Source organism: Accipiter gentilis, chromosome 20, assembly GCF_929443795.1.
Source record: "Accipiter gentilis chromosome 20, bAccGen1.1, whole genome shotgun sequence".
Taxonomy (NCBI): Eukaryota; Metazoa; Chordata; class Aves; order Accipitriformes; family Accipitridae; genus Astur; species Astur gentilis.
In genome coordinates, this window is record NC_064899.1 from 12,365,051 (window position 1) to 12,389,660 (window position 24,610).

General features: G+C 36.3%; 1 protein-coding gene across 7 annotated transcripts in view; it reads left to right on the forward strand.

Annotated features, from left to right (window-relative positions):
- RELCH (RAB11 binding and LisH domain, coiled-coil and HEAT repeat containing) overlaps positions 1-24,610 on the forward strand; it is an 82,865-nt gene that overhangs the window by 50,569 nt on the left and 7,686 nt on the right. For 6 of the 7 annotated variants that reach the window (XM_049823778.1, XM_049823782.1, XM_049823779.1 and 3 more), the window contains 15 exons: positions 460-600; positions 1,294-1,458; positions 2,357-2,504; positions 5,603-5,759; positions 6,326-6,449; positions 7,525-7,573; positions 8,004-8,083; positions 8,952-9,058; positions 9,712-9,811; positions 13,904-13,986; positions 14,986-15,049; positions 16,655-16,793; positions 17,735-17,851; positions 18,889-18,977; positions 23,806-23,876. In XM_049823778.1, the coding sequence (XP_049679735.1) occupies positions 460-600; positions 1,294-1,458; positions 2,357-2,504; positions 5,603-5,759; positions 6,326-6,449; positions 7,525-7,573; positions 8,004-8,083; positions 8,952-9,058; positions 9,712-9,811; positions 13,904-13,986; positions 14,986-15,049; positions 16,655-16,793; positions 17,735-17,851; positions 18,889-18,977; positions 23,806-23,876 (1,634 nt within the window). Of the gene's footprint in view, positions 1-459; positions 601-1,293; positions 1,459-2,356; positions 2,505-5,602; positions 5,760-6,325; positions 6,450-7,524; positions 7,574-8,003; positions 8,084-8,951; positions 9,059-9,711; positions 9,812-13,903; positions 13,987-14,719; positions 14,803-14,985; positions 15,050-16,654; positions 16,794-17,734; positions 17,852-18,888; positions 18,978-23,805; positions 23,877-24,610 lie in introns of all 7 variants that reach the window. The other variant, XM_049823781.1, reaches the window with a different exon arrangement.

Genomic DNA, 24,610 nt, shown 5'->3' on the forward strand with positions numbered 1-24,610 from the left:
GTTCTTCATGCACTGTGGAATGTTATATGAAGAGTGCTGCCAGTCAGAAGAAGCAGCAAAATTAAATCAGTGGTGAACTAGAATTTGAAGCTTCAGAGAAGGAGGAAAATAACCCAAGCTAAAAACCCACTTCTTCAATTTAGCAATGCCGTGATTAAAGATTCTAAGTCTAGGCCTATAGTAGTTTTTTGCTGTTAGTTATTTTTGTTCCACATGAAATAAAGGCCCTGAGTTCTGTGCTTGGTAGGACAAAAGGCTCTCTAATGAGGCTGCTGACATTTCATATTTATTTGTTTTCTGTTGTGAAAACTGAATGTGTAATATTCATAAAGGGATCTATGGTTGGAGGAAGGCATTTTGTTTGTGAGCACTAATAGAAGTGCAAATTATTTATAAAAATTGATACCCCCATTTCTTCTTTTATTGGATTTAACAAGTATGTTTCTTGTTTACAAACAGAAAGAAATTCGTAGTTCGTTAGTGCTTTCCATGCTGCAGCAAATGCTAATGGAAGATAAGGCAGATCTGGTACGAGAAGCTGTGATCAAAAGCCTTGGCATCATTATGGGATATATTGATGATCCAGACAAATATCAACAGGTATAATTTGTTTTGGGTTCTGTATGTATAAGATGTCTTTTATGGTTATCTCATGAATAGGGGGATAAATAATTTCATGTATTTTTATTAAATCTTTCCAGATACTTTTAAAAATTTTGGTGGTTTATATGAATGTTAATGTTGATTTTATTGTTTCACCAAGAAAAAAAAGAAAACATATACTTACAAGTGTCAGTAGAACATTGGGGATAAGTCGTATACAGAATTTTCTCTAATAATTCATAATCTGCCTTCAAGAACATACCACTTCATTGCCTACCTGATACTGTTAATCAATTTGATACCATCACTTGCTAACAGAGATTGGTCTACTACAACAAAGCCGAGTTGTACTTCAACTTAATACTGCCTAATAATGTTTCAGATAAGTGAAGATGAAGAACTTCTGTCTTTGAGTTTTTGAAGGCAGAGTGGAAAAATGTGTTTGTATTGATTCTGATAACTTGACTTTATAGAAATACTAGCAGAATCATTGAACCACCTGCTGTTTACCTTTGTAGATGTGGTTGGGACTATCTGTTCAAAGGCCTCCGTGTACTACCTTGTTTTATTTTTATTAGTGTAAAGTTTTAAAAATAGATTATAATCTTTTTCTAGTCTGTATGTTTTGTGCAGTAAACTTTAACACAAATTTTAGGACAATAATTACATTCTTTATTGTCTTTTTGCCAGGGCTTTGAACTGCTGCTTTCAGCATTAGGAGACCCTTCAGAACGTGTAGTTAGTGCAACACATCAGGTATTTTTACCTGCTTATGCTGCCTGGACAACAGAACTGGGAAATTTACAGTTCCATCTTATACCTACACTGCTTAATAAAATTGAAAAATTGCTCAGGGTATGTGTTCAGCTGTTTCTCCATTGGAGAATTTTTTTGTATCTTTATTACATATGCAGGCTTTTTTAAAAAATAGAAAAATGTAAATCATTGCTACTTAATGGTCTATGGGGGAAAATTTTTCTGGAGGTTCTTGTTGTAACTCCATAACTTTTACTTGTCCTTTGGAAGAAGGAGGAAAAGTAAAAATACGAAAACCAAAGCCCTGAATAAACCATATTCTTCTTTAACAATGTTTTGCTTTATAGCCAAATAATCAAAGTGCAGTTCAGAAAACGCTTGCTTGGAGCTGTGATCAGATGATGTGTGTTATTCTGAGTGCATTTGCCCTATATTAAATTGTTTTTAAGTGTCACAGTAGTGTAGTTTTTAATAAAGTGCAATATTTATTAAACAAAAAAACAAGTAGAATTGGTTTAGTTAGGTCATTTGCAATTATGAGCCAGTTTGTCTGCACACTTGATTTGGTAGATATCTGGAAAGTTCTGGAAAATAGGGTATCTCCTAACAATTTAACACACTTAACCAAGATGCTTGTTTTCAGAGTACAGGCAACTAATTTATTCAGTTTTTAGATGCATTGGTCTCTGAGACCAAGGATTCACATTTCCAAAATGCGCTGAAAAATGTTCTTTCAGAATATCAGTTATGTTCATCGACTTGAACTACTAAATGCCAAAGGCTATATTGCTTGAATCTTTTGAGTAGAAGTGACTTAAAGGTGACAAGGGGATTTGGATGGTGACACAAAGCTTTTGGTTAGCATAAATTACTGTATAATTAGTGTCTCTGTGTAGAAGCTCATCACAGATGTGTTGATCTCTTGCCAGGGAATACATGCCTAAGCAACAGGTCATCCAAACTGAAAGCTTTTAAGTAAATGTCTTGTTTGTTTCAGGAAGGAGAACATGGCTTGGATGAACATAAGCTCCACATGTATCTGTCTGCTCTGCAGTCGTTGATTCCTTCGCTGTTTGCACTGGTGCTACAGAATGCACCTTTCACAAGCAAGGCTAAACTTCAGGGAGAAATACCACAAATAGAAGGTAAATGATTAATTTCCAATATGTGGAATTTTTATAAACTTAAGTATAATTCAGTGACAAATCTCAAATCACTATTAACTGCAAAGGAAGAATTTCAGGAAGTAGTCCATAGTCTTCATTCACTTGGGATTTGTGTGTATTTAAGGTTACTACATAAACATAAGTTGCAGAATCTATGTGTAAAGTTTAGATTTTTATAGCACACTGTCTGTACAATAATGATTTAAGTTTATATCCCCAAGCCTTTTTTCTAATCCACCTGTTCTTTATTTTGTATTTTCATATATAGCAAGTACAGAGAAAGAAATTCAGGGAACCTCTGTCGTGTTGTGAATTTTCTTTCTTTAACGTTGCTGAGTTGACAGAATTATTTTTTTTTAAAGGCAGATTCCACCATAGGAAGATTTGTCTTGACTTGTCACAACTTTTTTCTTTGTTCTGTTTTTCCCTTTTTGGGAAAACATCTTTCTACTTCCTTTCCTCCTTCTGCTCCTACTTCATTCCTATGAACGAAATCAGTGTGACATGAACCCTTATCAGATATTTAACTAATTGCAAATATCAGCTTATTGATGCAGAAGAAATATGTAAGTCGTGAATATTTATGAAATTATTGTCAGTAGAATAAAGGAGAGCTAAATGGTATCCTTTTGGATTTTTTTTTCTGTATTTACTTAGCAGTGTTACAGGCAAAATGGCTTATTTGCGCACAGAGACATAGCTTTATGTAATCCAATGAGAGTCTTGCAATTAAATACTTTGTTGTCCTAATACACAACATAAATTGTGGAAAAAAAAATACAGTTTTGCGTTCTGATTTGCCACTTAAATGTTTTTTTCATATTGCTGTCCCTTAGCAAATCCTTAAGTAATGCGTCTTTTTTCCACCCATTTCTATGCTTGAGAGACCTGATTATCACAAAAAGTTTTTAATTCCTCTTTCATTATTTCTTGCTACTTCTTAAAAGAAGTTTTTGAGAAAGCAAAGCAATCCTTAATTAGACTTCCTAAAGGTTTCTGAAGAATTGATTTCCACTAATAGCCAAAAATAGCTCAAGAAGGCTGGCCTCAGTTTCAGTTAATTCTTACAAATAAAATTTATGAAGTGGGAAAAATACAGCGTAGTGCAGGAGCTTCACCATCTCTTACATATCTGTGTAATATCTCAGCAGACTCAATGGCCTCATAGTGAAGTTATACTTAGATCAGCAATCCTAGCCTATAGAATGTTTTCTCCTGTTACAAATACTTTTTAAAGATATTTATTGGTAATACCTGCCACAGGCTGATAATAGTGCTGTGTGTGAAGATGCAAAGCAAGGGTAACAACTTTAAAGCAGAATTTGGAAAGTAGTGGTATGTTACTGTGCGATATTAATGTGAAAATATTAAACATGCTGTGGTAAAACTTGTTCAGCTGACTTGAGTCATTTAAAGATGAGCACTTTTTTCCTTGAGTGGCTACTACTGAAATAAGGAATTCAAACATTTCAGCCTTCAGCCTAGTCTGACAGTTTCTTCTTCCACAAAAGTGGAGGAAAAAAATCTCATGTACTTTTCACTAAACCAGTAGCATTGCAGGAACTGGAAGCTTGTGTTCTTGAATTTTGCAGTAGGAAAGATGATGTTCTTGTTGCTTAACTTCATTGCTGAATAAATTTAAGCATGCTTGTCATGAATTGAGAATAATAAGAGCAATGTTGGTGTAGCAGGCTTTCAATCTCCAGATATTTTAATGGTCTAGAATTTTTTTTGAGGCCTTGCTTTTTATGTGTGAATTATTCTCTTCTGATAATTAAAAAAATGAAGGAGTTGGGAAAGGGGGTGGGGAGTGTCAAAAACTACTTCATGTATAAAGATTGTAGCAGTTAGATGTAGTGCTAGTGTAGTGCTAGGAGTCAGGAAACCTTGCCTGCAAGTCACTCTACTGTGTTCTTAGGGATTGTAGAATGTTTTGGGTTGGAAGAGACCTTTAAAATCATCTAGTCCAATTCTTCTGCAATGAGCAGGGACATCTTCAGCTAGATCAGGTTGCTCAGAGCCCCGTCCAACCTGACCTTGAAAGTTTCCAGGGATGGAGCATCTACCACCTCCCTGGGCAACCTGTGCCAGTGTTTCACCTCTCATTGTAAAAAAATTCTTCCTTATATCTAGTCTGAATCTACCCTCTTTTAGTTTAAAGCCATTACCCCTTGTCCTATCACTACATGCCCTTGTAAAAAGTCCTTCCCTGTGACGAGAGGGCTGCTATAAGGTCTCCCTGGAGTCACACTGTCAGCTCACATACAGTTTTTCTATCCACTGGTACCCCCAAGTCCTCCTCCACAGGGCTGCTCTCAATCCCTTCCTCCCCCAGCCTGTATTGATACCAGGGACTGCCCTGACCCAGGGGCAGGACCTTGCACTTGGCCTTGTTGAACCTCATGAGGTTCACATGGGCCCACTTCTCCAGCTTGTCCAGGTCCCTCTGGATGGCATCCCTTCCCTCCAGCATGTCAACCGCTTAGTGTTGTCTGCAAACTTGCTGAGGGTGCACTTGATCCCACTGTCTATGTCATTGATGAAGATACTGGTCCCAATACAGACCCCTGAGAAACACCACTCGTCACTGATCTCCATCTGGACATTGAGCCATTGACTGCTACTCTCTGCATGTCACCATCCAGCCAATTCCTTATCCACCAAAAAGTCCATCCATCAAATCTATATCTCTCCAATTTAGGGAGGATGTTGTGGAGGACTGTGTCAAAAGGCCTTACAGAAGTCCAAGTAGATGGCATCCCTAGCTCTTCGCTTGTCCACTGATGTAATCACTCCATCATAAAAGGCCGCTAAGTTGGTCAGGCAGGATTTGCCCTTGGTGAAGCCGTGCTGGCAATAATAATTCCATAATGTCCCTGTACTGGCATTTTCTCTTTTTAAGTGTGGTTTATGTAACCTCTTCAGAGGTGGATTTAACTCACTGATTTTTAAAAAGCAATTTGATAACCTTACACAGAAGGCACTGAAGAGTTTCAGACTTAGCTATCTTTACTGTCATCATCTCCAAGGTATTTTCATTTTCTTTTGTTCATGATCACCTGTCTCTGCTGTTACAGTCACTAGATTTCCCCGACCTGTATCGCCTCTTCAAGATGTGGCCATCATCATTGGAAGCCGTGAACAATTAGCAGTGTTGCTGCAACTGTACGACTATCAGCTAGAGCACGAGGGTACCACAGGCTGGGAGACTTTGCTATGGGTAGTCAATCAACTGTGAGTTAATTTGTATCTGATGATTCCTGATTTCAGAATGTGTCAGAATTAATAGTTATTAGGCATGATTATGTTTAACAATTATTAAACATATGAATTCTAAGTATGATTGTGTTTAAGAATTATTAAAGAGGAAAAGATAGAATTTTTTTAGGTGTTCTAATTGTTATACTGAAATGCCTTTGATTTTGTTCAGAAAATATCAACTTTCTAGCAGAATGTATAGGTAACTACTTGCTCCAAAATATTGTTTCGTTCATCTTTGCACTAGTATAATCAATTCTCTGTTGAAGCGCAGATTGTTGTATTTTGAATATCTAATTAAATATACCATTCTGCAGTAACAGATATTTGAAAATATAGGTCAGACTTTTCTGGCACTTAAATACTTGCTTTTTTCAAGGGTCAGGAATTGTACAGGACTTGTAGATAATTTCATTAAAATGAATAGTGCTCTGTGTGTGTGTATATATTTATTAATATAAACAGTAAATCTATACAAATATAACTGGAGAGAAACAAAAGATGAGTAGTGTTTAATATCCTTTTGTTTCCTCATTTTTTAGGCTACCACAGCTTATAGAAATAGTTGGCAAGATCAATGTAGCATCAACTGCCTGTGTCCATGAGTTCTCTAGATTTTTCTGGAGACTTTGTAGGACATTTGGGAAAATTTTTACAAACACTAAGGTAAGATACTACCTTAAATATTCTACAAAAGGAGTACTTTGATGATATATATTCTCCATATTTACCGTGTGTCTGAATACCCACACTTTATGTGACCATTCACATTTGCATGTCACATTGATGGTTTTCCATAAATACATGTAAACCTCTATTTGCATCCTTTTGATTTCTGTTTTTGACCATTTTGGAGTGGCCTTCTCATCTTGCCCAACAAGGAAGGATTTTTTTTTTTTTTTTTAAACTGTATTCTTCATATTTGCTTTGTGAATGGCGTAGAGAGTGAGAGAGATCGTCCTCATTCTAGTGATTTAACAACTTTCTTTTTTCAGAACAGCATACTCTTCAGTGTTTGTGGCATACATAAGTACTCCAGACTGGACTGGGAATTTAAAATGAATGCTTTTCCTACATGAAATATTTTCTATAGATGGTATCTAAACATTTTTATCAAGGAAATACATCATTTCTCTCAATAAAGTAACTTCTGAATAAAATTCCAAAATACTTTAAAGGGAAATTATAAAACACAAGAGGATTACCTAAAGATAAAATTACAAAACGGAGTTAGGATTATGTGCTGCCTCCAGAGAGGAGACTAAAACCAGCCTCTGGTCTTTACATGCCCCTTCTGTAAGTTATCTTTAGAACCCTTGCTTCTGTAAAATTGTTCCGATACTGGTTATCACAGCTATATTTTGGAAGAGAGCACTTCACGGACAGCGAAGATACAAAACAAAATTTTATTTATTTATTTTTTTACATATATATAGCTTGGTAAAACCATAAACCCTAAAGCCCAACTAAACATATTGCCAAGAGACTTCAGCTTCTGCTATCAGGAGTGCTAAATGCTGCTACCTCGGTGTGGGTGCTCCATAGAAATTTTTACTCTTACCTCATGCTTTCAATTTTCATAAAAGCTGTCTATGCTTTTTAAAGGATTTTTTTCCTTCTGTACCTTCAAAATGTCCTTCTTCTGTTGTGTTGGGGGTTTTTTTTATTCTTAATTTTTTTCCTAACTTAATTGATACTGGTAACAGGTTTTCTTACATGGCATTCATCATCCTTTGTGTAGGTAAAACCACAGTTCCAGGAGATCTTAAGACTGTCTGAGGAAAACATAGGTAAGTAGCTTTTTACTCATATGATTAAAATTTCATCTTAACCACAACTGGAAAAAAACTGTCAATCTCTTGTTCAAATAACATTTTCAAACTGCAGTTCTCAAATTTGTCATCTTTCTGAAATGTTGAAAATCTAATCTTAATCTGAATGGAACACTCTGAAGTTATAGATAGTGTGTGTTTAAAGTACAAAGAAAATCTGACATCCAAATACCACTTGAGCATTATTTTAGCATGTGTGTGCATGTATATATGCATATAAATGTATATAAATTCTTCATGTACATATAAAAAGGTGAATATGTAATACTTAAAATACACACATACAAGTCTACCTTATGTATATATATAAAATACATAGCATATATATTTTACACACACACACACATATATGTATATATAAAACCTAAATTCTTCACTGTTTTATTAGATTCCACAGCAGGTAATGGAGTGCTAACAAAAGCCACGGTTCCCATCTATGCAACAGGGGTCCTTACATGTTATATTCAGGTAAGTTTGTTTTTCTGTTTCTTTGTTAAATGTATAATAATACGTAGGATTTATTCTACTAAAAAAACCTTAGTTTGTTTTTTTTTTTTAAAACATACAGTGCTGTTGTGCTTTGAAGATAAGTAGATAAGTTGTAAACAGCTGTAAACACATTTAAAAGCAAAGTTTTCTAGTCAGGTCTACTACATTGAGATGATAGTTATCAGTGTTAAAACCTGAACTCAGTAAATCTTAAAATGACATCTGGCATCTTCACCACTGCTTACTCTCAGACATTGACAGCTGCTGTGTGCCTTTATCCAAAATGTTACTTATTCCATGAATGAGTTCTTGGCCATTTAACTGTGACCCCTGCAAACATGATTTCACGAAATTTACTGAAATGGGTAAGCAGGTAAATCACCATTTGAGGTGCATTTGGAGTCTTAAAATTTTAGTGTTACCTAGTACTAAAATAAATATTCCATAAATAATACTACCTAATCCTCCAGTAACCAGCAGTTATGGACTGGCATATATGCAGTTTACAGGAAGAAATAAATACTTGATCGTCTCATAAAAGTTTAGTAGACTGTGAGCAATTACAAACTGTCAGGAGCCATGAAAATGCTTAAGTACTACTCTTAAAAGTTTCTTTAGTAATGCTGTTTGGGTAATTTATGCACGAGTATGTGCTTAGTTGATGAAATAGTCTCTTCTTGTGTTTGCTTTGAAAGGTTCTTGTTCTTAAACCCCATTTTTGAAGTTCATAAGAAGATTGTTAAAGGCTAAATCTAGTTTGTTCTTGTTTAAAGTTTGTCTCTTTCGTAGCTGTAGGTCATCACAACGGCAGCAATACTCCATTTATCATTGTATGCTCTTCTTTCAGGAAGAAGACCGCAAGCTGTTGGTTGGATTCTTAGAAGATGTAATGACCATGCTTTCACTATCCCATGCTCCTCTTGATAGCCTGAAAGCTTCCTTTGTGGAACTGGGGTAAAGAATATACCTTGGAGTTGACTAGATATAAATACATTAGAAGTTTTTATTAAAAGCTGCTAATTTGTCTGTAATTTTAATAGCCGTGATGCTTTGGGTGAATAAAGAGCATACTTCCTTTTTTTCCTTCGTGTTTCACAAAATTTAAACTATTAACCTCTAGATTAAAAATGTAGCGGTAAAAAAATTTCTGAAGCGTAAAAGAGAAACAACAAAAAAACAAACAAAAACCCCACAAAAATCAGTCATTGAGAATAAAATGGAAGTTCATTTTGTATTTTCCATGCTATTATGATGTGTTCTAGATATGTATTTGCATTCAGTTCAGTGTCATAATTTATTGAAAATTATGTTCTTAAAGGGTTTTTTAAAAAAAATGAACTTCAAAATGCAATGTTTTCTAGATAGCAACATGTTGCATGTCCTTCAGAATGAGATAAATGTTATGCATCCTTCCGAAAGGATAAATATTGGAGTTTTAGATTTGTTGAGCAATGGATTCTTGAGACTACATTTTATAGGCAAAGAACATATTCAGGGTTTAGGAGTATTTGGGGGGGTGTTTGGATTTTTTGGTTTGGTTTGGGTGGGGGGTTTAGGGTTTTTGTTGTTGTTGTTACTGTTTTGACTGCCCAACTGTTTTCTTCTAGTGCAAATCCAGCTTATCATGAGCTGCTATTAACTGTCTTATGGTATGGAGTTGTCCATACTTCTGCTCTTGTTCGATGTACAGCTGCTAGAATGTTTGAGGTAGGTGATACCCAAACTTTTTTACACCTTTTTTTAAAAACTAGAGTTTATTTTTAAAAACAGTGATTCAGATAATGTTGCTACATTCCTGAAAAATTACAAATGGCTTAATTAAGTTGTGTACTGTGTGATGGAGCAGGAAGTTGTGCAGTTGTGTCTATACCTGTTCTCTGTTCAACAGCACATCTTTCAGTAAGCAATTTGTCATTAGCCTCTTGCAAGATGTATGTGTGTTCTTTGATCTGCTGCTGACTTGACTGTTGCATTCTGATTATTGCATGCTGAAAAACACTTTCCAATTACAAGAATGCATTTCATTGCTAAACTGTGATCAAACCAGAATTAAATATATTGTCAAATGTGTTTTGCTTAGGTCTGTAGATAAACAGAAACAATCATCTCTGAGTTGTAACATTTGCTTTTGCTATTCAACACATCATCAGTAGCCTAATTCACAAGTTACCAGTTTTCAATACTTTTTGTGTATACTCATACAATGCACTTGCACTGCAATTCAAACTAGTTTCTGTTGGTGCAAAACATGGTGGTAAAAATATACATTTAACCAATTCTGTATTTTTTGTAAAAAGTAAAATAATTTACAATTACTTTACTTGCTACATAGTGACAACTTCATCTTTCCCTTAACATCTGTAAATTTGTTCAGAGTAAAGACTGTTACATTTAACTAATAAGTTTGCTTTTATTTCCACATCGTGCCTTTGTCTTATCAAGTGTTAATTAAAAAAGGCATATGCAGAAACTATGGTACATACTCCACTTGCTGAACAAAGAGATCACCTTTTCTCTTTGTTTGTTTCTTCCACATTTGACTAATTTGGATAACTTTGCAGTGGACCTCTAGCTGCACCTGCTACCTTGTATCCATTTGCAGAAACAAATCTCAACTCTGCCTCAGAACAAAGAGCACTTAACGTAAACATTAGTGTTCTTTATTGCAACTTTGTAAGTCATTGCAGATAAAGCACTAAACAACCCCTTTAAGACATATCCTGAGACTTCAGGTAAAAACATCCAACCTTGTCTTTTTTTTCTTTTTTTTTCTTGTTTCTTCTCCCTTTAAAAAGGAGATGGCAATTTTTGGTCATCCTTAAAATATTTTTGAGTTGTTGTTTGGGTTTGGGGGTTTTTTTTTCTCCTTTTAATCTAACAAGAACATTGCTTATATTTTATATTCGTAATAATAAACTTTTTTTTTAAGAACCATTAGCGAAACATCTGAAAGATCTCAGTTACAACAGGCTGTTGTCTTGGTTGCTATTTCTTTTCAAATTCAACTGCATGTTGAGTATTTTTAGGCAGTCCTGCATGCTATTTGACTGCTGGTTTCCTAGTATGCTTCGGTTTACTAAAGCATAGGCAGCTTCATTGCAGGCACTTTTCTCACTTGAAAATAGTATAATATTGCCACTTCTTTGATAGGGAATTTCACCTGTGTAAAGAGGTGGTAATAGTTGGTTTCACTTTTGGAAGATTTCTTCGTTCAAGGAATTTCTGACCTCTGAAAGGCTGCTGAATGGCAAAGCAATTAGATAGTAAAATAAAGAGTATGTCACCTGCAGGGCAGCTATATGAGAACTGTAAAGACTCTGAGCAGCACAGAGACTGCTGTGATTTGGGCCTGCCAGACTGCATTACCACACCTTTACAGTCTGTTAAGAAATGGAAGGACACAGAATTGATTTGGAACCCTCCTTCTCTCCTTTGGGGGCAGGAAGCTTTGTGCTACCGTTTTTAAGGTGTAGTATGCATAAGTAATAATCGCACATTGATCTAGAGGAATCAAAACAGGATAAAAACTTGCGTTGTCTGTCTCATTGTAACCTTACATGGCTTTGCCCATCCAGCTGTTTCTGTTGCTTCTGTGTGAATGTTTTCAGTCAGTAGTTTTCCATTTGAATGATGATGCAAACGGATTTGATTGCTGCTGGTTTGAACATGAAGCGCATAGTTGAGTTATAAGCTTTCTTAGTCTGTTTAGGTTCAAGGCTAGCAACACTTATCTTCAGAATGACACCTGAATTATAAAGCATGTTTTATTTTCTGTGAGACAGAACAATGCTGCTTATCATGCTTTACCATAGTTAGAAGTGTGGCAGCCCACGCAGTCATGAAGCTGAGATCATTCTAAATTGTTTGCTAATTATATAAGTCTCAAGCATTTTTTTTTTCAAAGCACTACATTACCTCTAGGCTTTTCTCAAAATTAAGATTAGTTAAGAAAACTCAAGTCCCTATTTGTTCAAAGTTGAAAATAGTAAGCATTCTCTATTGTAATCAATGGGAAAATTGTTAAATCTGTATATGAGAGCAAGATCATAATAGTAAAACAGTGAGCTATGTCCTTAACAGCTGTTTGAAGAGTAGCCCATAAGCTCAACACATCGGCACTTGAAGTTGTTGCCGTTGTAAATAATCGTGAAATGTAATAATGTTAAAATCTAGTAGTTGAACTGACGTTCATAATACTTTCTGAATAATAAGTGTAGGAAGTTGCAGCTTCCCCTTCCAGGTGCTTTGCAGCAACAGTGCATACATTTTTACACAGCTTAACAGTTCTTTCCCCATTCTTCCTTCTCCAGTTATTATCTATAAGGCTACAATATATTCACTGCATGTGTGCACTCATGCATGCACGCACATAGATGCACACACAAATATTGCTTAATAAAAATTGATGCTTTGTATAGAAGGCTTCTGGAAAGTCAGGTTCCTTCCAATCTTTCACAATTTACTTTGTTTTAAATTCAGAGTTGGTAAAGCAGGAATGTTCAAACAAATAGCAGAATGTAAAACCTTCTCTAGTTAGAGGGTGTAAGTATTGCCTGCTTTTAGTACTGTGTGATACGCTGACAGCTACTGCTTTCCCCATGCCCTGTGGATCTTACATGTTCTCTTGTTACACTTGCTGGGGGGGAAAGCATAGAATTTAATTTGTGTTCATGATGTAACTTGAGTAATTGGGATGTAGCTAAATATTACAAAGACATTTCAAAGTTCTTACAGAAACTACTGATAAACTTTTTATGTTTATCCTAAAACCAGCAAATACATGCAGACTTCCTTACATGAGATACAAAATGGAAATGTTGAGGCTTTTCCTTTTTTATTAGTGCAGACAAAAAAACCTGTTTTGCTGAATATGGAGAAAGTTTGAAATTTGTCTTTTTTGAAAATTAGTAGTTTTTCATATGTAGAAAAAATGTAAACGGCATCTGCTACATATGCAGCAAATGTGTGCTTATGTATAGCTACATATATAAAAAAAAAAAAGTCACCTATTCAAACAATTTCCACATATTTATGGGTAACAAATTTCACTGTGATCTCAGTTTTTAACATTTGGGATGTATTGCAACAAATATATCTTTTCTTTAGTTTACAAAAAGACTCGGTGAAATACATGTCATGGATAATCCAAGGATTCTCCATTTTCTACCTGCATAGACCAGCAAGGGAAACTTGGGAAGTTTCGCATACATACTGCTTGGATGGCAGTTAAATGTAAAATAGACCTGAATGACTTTGAGGAAGGGTTATTGGCGTCTGGGAAGGTGCAGTTTGTCACATGGTAAAAGGTCTGAAAGGTATCACTCAGTGCAGGAAAACTACATGTATTTGGCCTTGCTAAAGACATCTGTTTTGCATGTGACAGCAACCTACTATAATAAATAGCATTCCATTGAGTTAGGAACAGCATTTAGATTAAACTGTCAAACTCAAATTGACATCACATCAGTATTTAATTATACATCATTATATGTGTAATTATAATACATAATTATTTGTTAAACTTCTGAGAGGTCAAGTTTTAAAATAGGTGAAAATAGAGAAAACATCATCATATTGTTGAATTTGTCAGGTTTGCGCTGATTGCCAGACCACTTCAGCTTTCTTCATGCCTTTGCATATATAAAGCACTAGTGTAGCAGTACTTGCTTAGCTTCTAATTTTGGTTTGCTTTTTGTGTTTTTTCTTTCTCTCTCTTGGTTGTGCCGTTCTTCTTCCCATGATACTGTGCTCGCTCTTTCCGTACATCACCTGTGATACCCCCCTGCTCCGACCATTCAGCTGTTGGTGAAGGGGGTACATGAAACTCTGGTAGCTCAGAGAGTTGTTCCTGCTCTCATTACTCTCTCCAGTGACCCTGAAATGTAAGTTTCCTGACTGTCTTATATACCTAGCATCCCTCTTAATACTTAGGAAGAAATAGCCATCAGTTCTGTTTCTTAATTCTAGCTGAACAAAAATTGAATTACTTTTAAACAAATTAAACTTTTAAGTTTAAATTAAATTTAAATTTTAAATTAATTTAAATTAGAAGTTTAACTTTTAAACTTTTAAATCACTTATTTGGAAATAAAAAGGTTTACTGCAACACCTAGAACTAAACTGGATAAAGTTGCTGAATGAACTTTAAATAGAAAACATAAATCAATGTCATTTAATTTTTATGGGTTTTTTATATTTAATCATATTCTCAGTTTTGAAATTTGCTTACAACATTTCTAGCAGAAAGCTGGATATTAATATGTTCTGTAATGCTATCAACTTTACTACTGCAAAATTAAATATCATCTGCATTACGGAAATGCAAAATAGTTTTGGCCATATCTGATTTCTGATAGACAACCACAGTACTACATTTCCTGGACATTCTGATGTGATATTTCTTTCAAGCTAAGGAGGGATGCTTTGCTAATCTTACTAACAGGTTGTTACTAATAAATGCTAGAGCATGAATAGTCTCTTAATTGTTTTAATGTCTTGTGTGGGTAACTAAACTAAGAAAAACCCCAAGAGTCTGCCTGCCCATCCTCAGTCACAGCTAACCCAGTTCTTCAAGTTTACCAAACCGTTTTTTATTGCATGTTGACTGGTTTACAGCTGACTCTTCGAGGCATGAGTGAAGCCTTAGTTGACAAGCGGGTTGCTCCGGCCCTTGTTACCTTGTCCAGTGATCCTGAATTGTGAGTTTCAGATTGAGACCTTGAGTAAATCCTGTCTGTCTTTTTCCTGGTCTGCTTTTTTTGTTTTGTCATTGCTAGAAACTAATGTAACTTAAAGTACTAATTTTTTAATTTTGCTTTATTTTTAATTAATTTTATTCTTAATGTTTAATACATCTTAAAGACTCTATTTTTCTGTTGTAGTTCAGTAAGGATTGCAACAATTCCTGCTTTTGGGACCATCATGGAAACTGTTACTCAGAGGGAGGTAAGACACCTGTTGTCAGGCTCTTGTTTTTGTAGCATAAGAAGTGGGTGATTTTTGATAAATCCAGTAATTTATTAATTAACTTGGGGGGGGGGGGGCAGCTTAAATTATTTCTTCCATCATTATATCTTCTTCCAGAATGCTTTCCAGTTTTGCAATGGTTTGTGGCATTTTTGGGGGTTGGGATGGTTTGGTTTTTTTGGAAACAAACCAATGCTATTTTAACTAATAAAAACATATCAAACCAAACATAAACAAAGAAAAACAGATGCATAGAGGAGGAGGCCTGGGCTATAGAAGATGGGAAATCCCAGGCTCAAAATGTTTTTTTTAAAACATTTTCCAGTACAGTTCAGAAATCCAAGTCCATTATTTTCAAATAAAATAGCTTTACTTTAAAATGCTAACCAAAAACTCAGGGTGGGATTCGGTTATCTCCACATAAGTATATTGTACTGTTTCGGATGCTTTAGTATCCACTGTATCCTGCTTGGCTTCCAACTACTTTAGAAGGACACAAATCTCTTGTAGTTCCTGTCATATCTGCTGGTTTAGCCCATGGTGTCCAAGATGGCATTAAAAGACATCATAGTAACATAACTGAAATAATCCTTGAGGGTAATGCAGATATGCAATCCCTTCTTGTTTTTTAAATTATGAAACTTTGGTAATAGATCAGAATTCTGAAAAAAGACACCCAGGGTTCTGCTGTAAGCAGTAGAAATACTGTATTTTATTTTATATAATAACTGCGCAATCAAATTTCTTCTTAAAGTCTTCGCAGCTTTTTGCAGAGTTTGCATTCTTCCTGTAATTTCAACATATTCTAAAAGAATGCGTTTGAGGAAATGTGAGTAAGAAGTCAGTGATGACTCACAAGTACTTGGAGGATGGATAAGTTACAATTTTGTAGCTTGGAATGCATGCCTATAATCAGTTTGGGAAGAATACTGTTTTGTTACCACACAAAAATTACTGTATCCATTGCACTAATTATAATAAGCCTTAGACTATAGAGGTGATACCGCCTTCCAAAATGTATCAGAAAATGTTATTTTTACAACTGTGAATGCAAATTAAATACTTATGTCATTTTAGATATATTTCTATTTTCAGGTTTTCTAGCCTTTATTTGAAGAAATCTTTTAAATACCATTGATTTTTATGATGCTTACTTTTGCATCTCTGTCTTCTGCAGAAAATTTTTCAGCATACTAATTGAGATATATTACAAAAAAAACCCAACATGAATTCAGATGTACTTAAACAGGAACACTCCAAAGATATTAATAGTAAGAGGGAAAATTTAATAGCAGGTAAAAAATATGAGTATGAAAACCAAGGAAACTTCAGGAGGAAAGACAGGCTATATGGAAGCATGTGTCTATAGTTAAAGATAGATCAGATTAAAACACTGTTAACAGTCTTTAAAATGTAGAGCTACATTGAAGAGTTTGGAACATCCTGTCAGAAGAAAATTGTAAACTAACAGGAGGTCCGAGGTTTATCATCTGAAACGTGGAAGATTACAGACTGAATTGACCATAACGGTTTCTAGCGTCTTCATTTTTTTGTGTACTTTTTATTCCTCTGGGGATATTTAAGCTTCTGGAAAGAGTAAAAATGCAGCTGGCATCTTTCCTGGAGGACCCTCAATATCAAGACCAACATTCTCTACATACAGAAATCATAAAAACATTTGGAAGAGTTGGACCTAATGCTGAGCCCAGATTTAGAGATGAATGTAAGTTGCATAAGTGGGAAGATGCAGTCTTCCTCTTTCTGTCCCAAAGCTAATAGTATGCTGGTTATGTTGACTCTTTTTGTCTTTACAAAAATTTTGATGAAAACTCTTGTTTTCAGAGTTTGGTATGTCCCAATATTTAAGACTTTACTAATATATTTTTCACTTTACCTAACATTGGTGTGTATGTAGAAAACCAGCACCTGGTGATGAATGATTTCAGAGCCAGAGGGGACTGGTCACTTCACTGCAGATCAAATCTGAAGTTGTCTTTCTTAATTACTTGACATGTAAAATGCCTTCCTCTACCCCCACCCCCCATTGCTTCACCCCCTGCTGGCATACAAATTTCAAGTATTCCACACATCTTAAATGTAAGTGCATCCCAGATTAACAAAACGGCTTTTTTTTCATGGCCCTGAAATGTAAAGCACATAGAAGAGCAAAGTCGATTGTTAGACTGTCTTAAAGATACTTATAAACAGCACAAGGAGCTATCATGAATCCCAACTGCAGGCATCTAGTTTAGCAGGCGAAACTCATTAGAGAGGCTTCCTCTATAGTCAATGAAGATTTCTTATGACATGCATATCTCTGTCACTAGCTTATCAGCTGTATTAATAAAATAGAAGCATTTTTTAGACAGCTTTAGCAGCAGGAAAGTAATAATGTTGCAAAATATTTTCTGTAAACTGTTACTATTTCAAAAGCGCTCTGAGGTACCCTTTTATTTTAGATGGCGTTACCACAGTTTTATTTCAAGTTTGAGTTGATCAGTTAAATCTGCAAGGGCAGCCCCATCAAAAGCCATTATTTGCAGTTTATTCCACACTGATGTGTGATGCTTCAGATGCCCGTGATTGCCACTTAGCAATTCTTTAATGCTAAGCAAGTCTACGGAAAGCAATTTCAAATACTTATTCCAATATTTACTTTTACAGTTGTTATTCCACACTTGCACAAGTTAGCTTTGGTCAACAACCAGCAGTCTGTGGATTCAAAGAGACTGGATATCGCTACCCACCTGTTCGAAGCCTACAGTGCTCTTTCCTGTTGTTGTATCCTTTTTCTAGGGGAAGTTTAGCTGTTAATTCTCTGGTGGGGGGAGAAGATTGATACTTGAGAAATAACTCAGTTGGTCTTTGAATGTGTGATATAAAACATGATCGGCTCAGTATAAAGAAGAGGTTTTCACAGAAAGTGAATGTGGTGGGTTGACCTTGGCTGGATGCCAGGTGCCCACCAAGCAGCTCTATCAATCCCCTCCTCGGCAGGATTTGGGTGGGGGGTGGGGGGGATAAGATGGAAAAATCCTCATGGGTCAAGATAAAGGAAGTTTAATAAAGCAAAAGCTGTGCACAAAAGCAAAGGAATAAAAAAAGATTTATTCTCTACTTCCCATCAGCAGGTGATGTCCAACCACTTCCCAGTAAATAGGGCTTCGGTATGCGTAGAGGAAGACAAATGTTGTAATAACCAATGCTCACCTTCCTCCTCCTTTCTCTTAGCTTTTATTGCTAAGCAGGCATCACATGGTATGGAATATCCCTTTGGCCAGTTTGGGTCAGCTGTCCTGGCTACGTCCCCTCCCGAGATCTTGCCCAGCCCCAGCCTGCCAGTGAGGGGGGAATGTTGGAGAGACAGCCTTGATGCTGTGCGAGGACTGCTCAGCAGTAGCCAAAAACTGGTGTGTTATCAACACCTTTGTAGCTACCACTACAAAGCACAGGGCTATGAGGGCAGCTATGGGGAAAATTAACTCCATCTCAGCTAGACCTAATACAATGGAACTGATGGATACTTTCAAAAAAAAAAAAAAAAAAAAAAAGCTATAAAAAAAATAAAGCCCTTGATCTTAACCAGTAAATTAGGAAAACATGAAAAGAGTGTATAGATGTATGAAATATATGGAATTAAATACATTTAAGATCTTTTTATTAGTCATGAAGTGCCAAATGCTGCTCTGTTTTCTTGGGTTTTGCTACTGTAGCTTGTCCTTGTGTTCAGTTGAATAACATTATCAGAAGACAGAAAAAAAAAAGTAGTATAATTTCAGAAGACAATCCTTATAATACCTTAACAACCTGATTTTAAGTTATTTCAGAAGATTTAATGGTCAATCACTTTTTACCAGGACTTAAGTGTTTACGAACTGACATGGAACATCTCTCACCAGAGCATGAGGTGAGCAGCTATGTTTTCTAACTGAGTATGAGATGCAGGTGGCAGCAAAAGTTAAAATGTAGTGGTATTTAAAAACAAAAGGAGAGCTTAAGTGGTATCAAAACATAGCATTGAGGGTTTTTTTTAATAAGGAGTAGGTCACATGACTTAAAACCCAGTAAAATCTTTTAAAATGTATTTCTAAGCCAAGGACCTCTGCAGAGAAATATTCGGCTGTCAGAAATGCATGTAGAAACATAGATCTTTGTAGACTGAAGAAAAAGGAAACTTTTTTCCATCTGTTTTTTCATCTAAACAAGGATACGCTAAAATCAATGGCCACAATATCATAGAATCGTAGAATGGTTTGGGTTGGGAGGGACCTTAAAGATCATCTCGTTCCAACCCCCCTGTCATGACCAGGGACACCTTCCACTAGACCAGGTTGCTCAAAGCCCCATCCAGCCTGGCCTTGAATGCAGATGAAAATTGGTGCAGTTCAGGAGAGAAATGATAGGCAAGGATGAGGAAAGGATAGTCCTGAAATACATGGCATGTACTTCATATCTGGAGTACTTTATCCAGTTCTGGGCTCCCCAGTACAGAAGCATGGACCTACGGCAGAGAGTCCAGTGAAGGGCCACAAAGGTGATGAAGGGACTGGAGCATCTTTCATAGGAGGAGAGGCTGAGAGAGCTGGGACTGTTCAGCCTGGAGAAGAGCAGGCTCGGGGCGGATCTCGTCATTGTGGATAAATACCTGAAGGGAGGGTACAAAGAGGACGGAGCCAGGTTCTTCTCAGAGGTGCCCAGGGACAGGCCCAGAGGCAATGAGCACAAACTGAAACGCAGGGAGATCCCTCTGAACATCAGGAAACACTTTTTCTACTGTGAGGGTGACCGAGCACTGGCACAGTTTGCCTACAGAGTTTGTGGAGTCTTCGTCCATGGAGATACTCAAAAGCCATCTGGACATGGTCCAGAACAACTGTCTCCAGATGGCCCGGCTTGAGCAGGGGGTTGGACCAGATGACCTCCAGAGGTCTCTGCCGACCTCAACCATTCTGTGATTCTGTAAAGTGTAAAACACGGATTATAATAAGCAGACAGGACAAGACAGGAGCTAACAATCTCTGATAGAAGGAGCTTACAGAAAGTAGCAAAAGAGAAGAGTTAGCAGGAGAAGCTGACTTGAGAAACTTGAAAATCTTGGCCATATGTCTATGCCTTTTTTTTTTGTAAATACTTGAAGAGGATGAACACTAACAGAGATTGAAACACATAGATATTAAGTCAGTAGCTGAGAACGAGAGATGTAGTATAGCTGTATTTGGGGAAAATCTTGACAGTGTGAACTTTTCAAGTGATGGAGGAAAAGATTTAATCAAAATGTACAAAGGAACATCCTTCTGGTTTTTGAAGGTTAATATTGCACTGTCATGGATTACTTTGTACTTGAGAAAAGCAATTACTTTTTCTTCTGTTTGCAAAAGTGACTTAATTGAGATGACTGTGTTCTGTAGGAGTTCTGAATTCTTGTACTTGGTAACAAAGTCCTTTCTTCCAGTTATATTTTCAGTCTGATAGCCTATAGTCTCATTCTTTTATTTTCTGTATATTATTTTTTTATATAATATACAGTATGTGGAACTGGAGGTAAATTCATTTGAGGAACTTTCAGACCTAAAAGGAAATAATCTGACTTCAGAAGGGTGAGTCAGAAGGGACAGTAGTGACCTGAGCATCAGTCAAAGGCAACAGAATTGTACTTCCTTATCACAGGCAGCACTGGAGGAGATCTGGCAATGATACTCTGTACTCGGAGAGAGCTGGGAGATGTATTGTGTTTTTGGGAAGTCTAAGAATATATCTGAAGGCTGCAGTAAGCAAAAGTTGCATTTAGTTTAATTTTCTTTGTTCTGTCATATTCACTAATGGGATAACTGATAAAAATACTAATACTTCATTTTTGTATAGTAGTTAGTGTAACTTCAAAGGTTTAAGGGCATAGTCAAAGATGCCCTGAATTAGAACAAAAGAGCTTATTTGATTGAGTTTGAGTCTTGTGACTGGAGAAGGAACTGAGGGCTTAAAGAGGTTTAAAAATAAATAAGAGAAGACAGCTCTCAATCCTGCTTTACCACATTCTGTATCACTGTGATTAATTGGCTTCAGGCATGATGCCAAGTGCTTTATTTTTTTTGCCAGAGAGAAACATAAATTTAAAAATATTTACTTGTGCTCCAGTGGGTTAGAAAACTCACTACAGCTTTTACTGTAGAATTGGAAATTTGGGGCTTAATAAGCATCTTGCTACAACAGGATGTTTGTAGGCACGGTGATAGAGATCTCTGAGGCTTGGTTAGTTCTAGTGTCTTTTAAGCCTTCTGTCGTAAAATTACGTTTTCTGAAGTAAATGGGATTCACTGGTTCAAATAGTGATACATTTGCATAAACAGAATTAACCCTTTTCTCATTTTGATCACTGTGGTGTTATTCACAATTCAAATGGCATATCAGTTACAAAAACACATATTCACAGAACCTTAGCTCTTGTGGCTCTAACATCAGTACACAGTTTATGTTCATCTTGGAAATGTAACATTTGTGGAATTGGCATGTGATCCTGTCAGGCAGCGTTTACCACTTATCCCTCATGTTTGCTTTCCATTCATTCACATGAACAGAAGTGCAAGTTGGGCATGTAAGCCAGACCCTCTCATAAAAAGTGCAGGCATTTCACATACTTTGCCAGCATCTCTAATTCCATGTCAAGTCCCTTCTTCCCCCTTCACCACTTACCTTTTATTTCTTTTCAAAATAATTGGATTTTGAGTTGCATGATAGTGAGGTATAATCAGTACTTGATAAAAATATTTAGTCCATCTGCAGTATTGTTTATAATACTTAAGCACAGGTTCTGTCTCTTTTATGTCTCTAAATACAGAGTTACGTGTCTAAAATGTCTCTCTTAAAGGAGAGCTAAGTGATTTCATAGTCAGTCCTATGACCAAACAAAGAGAACCCAAGGGAATAGGTGGGAGCAGTATGTGCAATACCATAATGTAAAATTGCCATATGAGACCATATTTATACCTTTCCTCTGTTTTCACCCTGAAGTTCAAGACAAATTAATTTGGGGAAGAGGGAACAATTGCTCCACTTCATCCGAGAATTATGTAGCCTTCCTGGAAGGAGCTGTGCAGTGGATGGGGGCTCCATCCTGGTATTCAAATGATTCTAGGTCCTTGCTGAATTATTTTCCTCCTTGATCAAGACTTCATATTGTTGATATTTGGAACACCTAGATTCGGACAGATGTACAAAACAGTAAAAATGCTCCAATGCACAGGTAGAAATGCTAAGTAACAAAAATTATGGCCGCTGTGCTTAGAAATTTCAGTTTTCTTTTGAAACAGAAAGAAAAGCTTGCTTTTTCACTGGAATTTGGAATGTATTTCTGTTGTACCTCTGTACTCTTGAGTTTAAGTACTTGCGTAATTTTTTATGCAAGTGAAGGACAGCAAATTTAGCAGTAAGAGTTGTAGTCCTGTTAGACTCATACATAGGTTTGAATGCTGCTTTCTGAGACATTCAAGGGTATGTAACATCTGCTATCCAAACTGTTTCAAATGTTGAAGTAATACTTTTGGAGAAACAGAGTGAACAGTGGCTCAGATCTGCAGACCGGGCCACATCTTATCAGTGTAATAAATGGTTTCAAAGGATATATTGTGCTGCAGCTGTTTAACAGGGATTTGACAGAAACCAGCTTTTTTATGTATATAAATACATTTTAAAATAGTTACATTTGGTAGTAACCATTAGTGACTGATCTGTATTTTAGGGATTGAAATTAGAATTTTTCCTTTATTTTATATATTCAGGTTTTGGTACTTACTTGCTTGTAGCTTTTAGATTTTAAGTTGAGTGTCTCAAAGAAAATGCTTAGCTTTCTCCTGAGCTGTGAGCAAAGAAAGTTTCTATTTATGCGGTGGGTACATATATAGATATTTATAGTTTCACACTCTGCGTTGCAACTGTTTTGCCTAAGTGTTTCAAATGCTTTTGTCTTAACGTTTTAAAACAGTACTGTTGTGGAGCAGGGCGGGGAGTTATATACCTGTGCAATGAATTGTATGATTTCTTTCAAAGCCTGCTATTGGGAATTGTTCCTTTATTTTTGGTATGCTGGAGAAATGTAAGGGGAGGGGAGTGGTTTTAGTCTTAAATATTCTGTAGAAACCTTTAACGTTGCAATTGCTTAAGTAAAGAAAAAAACCCTTGATTCATAGAAGCCCTGGGCGACACCAGTGAAATGATACCAAGTTTGCTTTAGCACTTCCTTTCCATTAAGATGCTGTCTCAGGATGCCAACACACTTTTTTCTTTTCTTTCCTTGCTTTTTCTTTCATGCATAATGTTGGTGAAGATACAAATTTTAAAACGTACTTGAAAACTCTCTAAAGGAAAATAGAGGGAAGATGAATGTATGGTAAAGTTAATTGCTAATAAATAAAAGTATTGTTTGAAAAAAGGAAGATAAGGAGGTGTGTCAGATGTGAGTTTGCTTTAGCTCTATTTTGAAATGCCAAGGGAAGCAGGAGGGAGTCTTGAATTCCTGTAACTATTTAAAAAACATTTTCTTCCTTAAAAGTATTGTGAATGGTTTTGTTGTTGCTAGCCACAAGGCATTGTGAGATAGCTGGAATTTAAGTGCACTTGAAAAACAGCAGAGAAACTTTTTAAACAGTTCTGCTAATGCCAGAATTAGTTGTGGAGTAGATTTCGTACGAAGTGTTAATGTAAAAGAAAAAATGTCATGTATGTCTCTTCCTTATGTGTCTTAGGTTATTTTAAGCTCCATGATAAAAGAGTGTGAACAGAAAGTGGAAAACAAGACTGTCCAAGAACCGCAGGGGTAAGACTTCCACTTCTCTTTTCTTCTCTGCCTCCAGAGTAGTGTTCTGCAGAGTATATTCCATAATGGTGTCCAAGGCTTGTGACCAGAAATCCTGCCCTGACATATTCTGTATTTGAAAGCAGATTTTAGGAACTTCATCTTTAATTCAGTTTGTGGTGGTTTCTGTCTACAGTGTCAAACACGGGACAACACGTTTTTATCGTATGTTTGTTCTTGTTTTCCCATGTTACTTTGTTCTTATTTTTTTTATCCATTTAAAGAAGTAATTGAATTTCTGCCCTGCATCTGAGAAAGCAGGGAGTGCTTGGCTTAAGTGCTTAGAGCAACGCATGCGGCATGCACCTTGCAACTCTCTTTCACAGGGGCGGCCTGCAGGCTGAAGGAATTGTTCTGGTCAGGGTAATGTCCTGCTCCAGGCTGCTGTCCTTGCTTGCATGTGACTAGTGTACACGAGAACGGTTTCTCTGGTGTATAAACTGACCTACCCATGTGAAAACACTATTTAGTAAATATGTTGGCTTTGGGAAAATGCCACCTATGTTGCACTGTAGTAAAACACCCATTCTGCAAATGCACAGTAAACCCAGCTCTCCAGTGAGGCATCAGACATGTGGTGTGTATGTATCAGTTTGCCTCCTGGTAGAAGTGGTATCATATGTGGCCTTCTCCTGATGACAAAAGAAGCGAAAAGACCCACAAATTTGGAAAGCTAAGCATCATTATGATGAGGT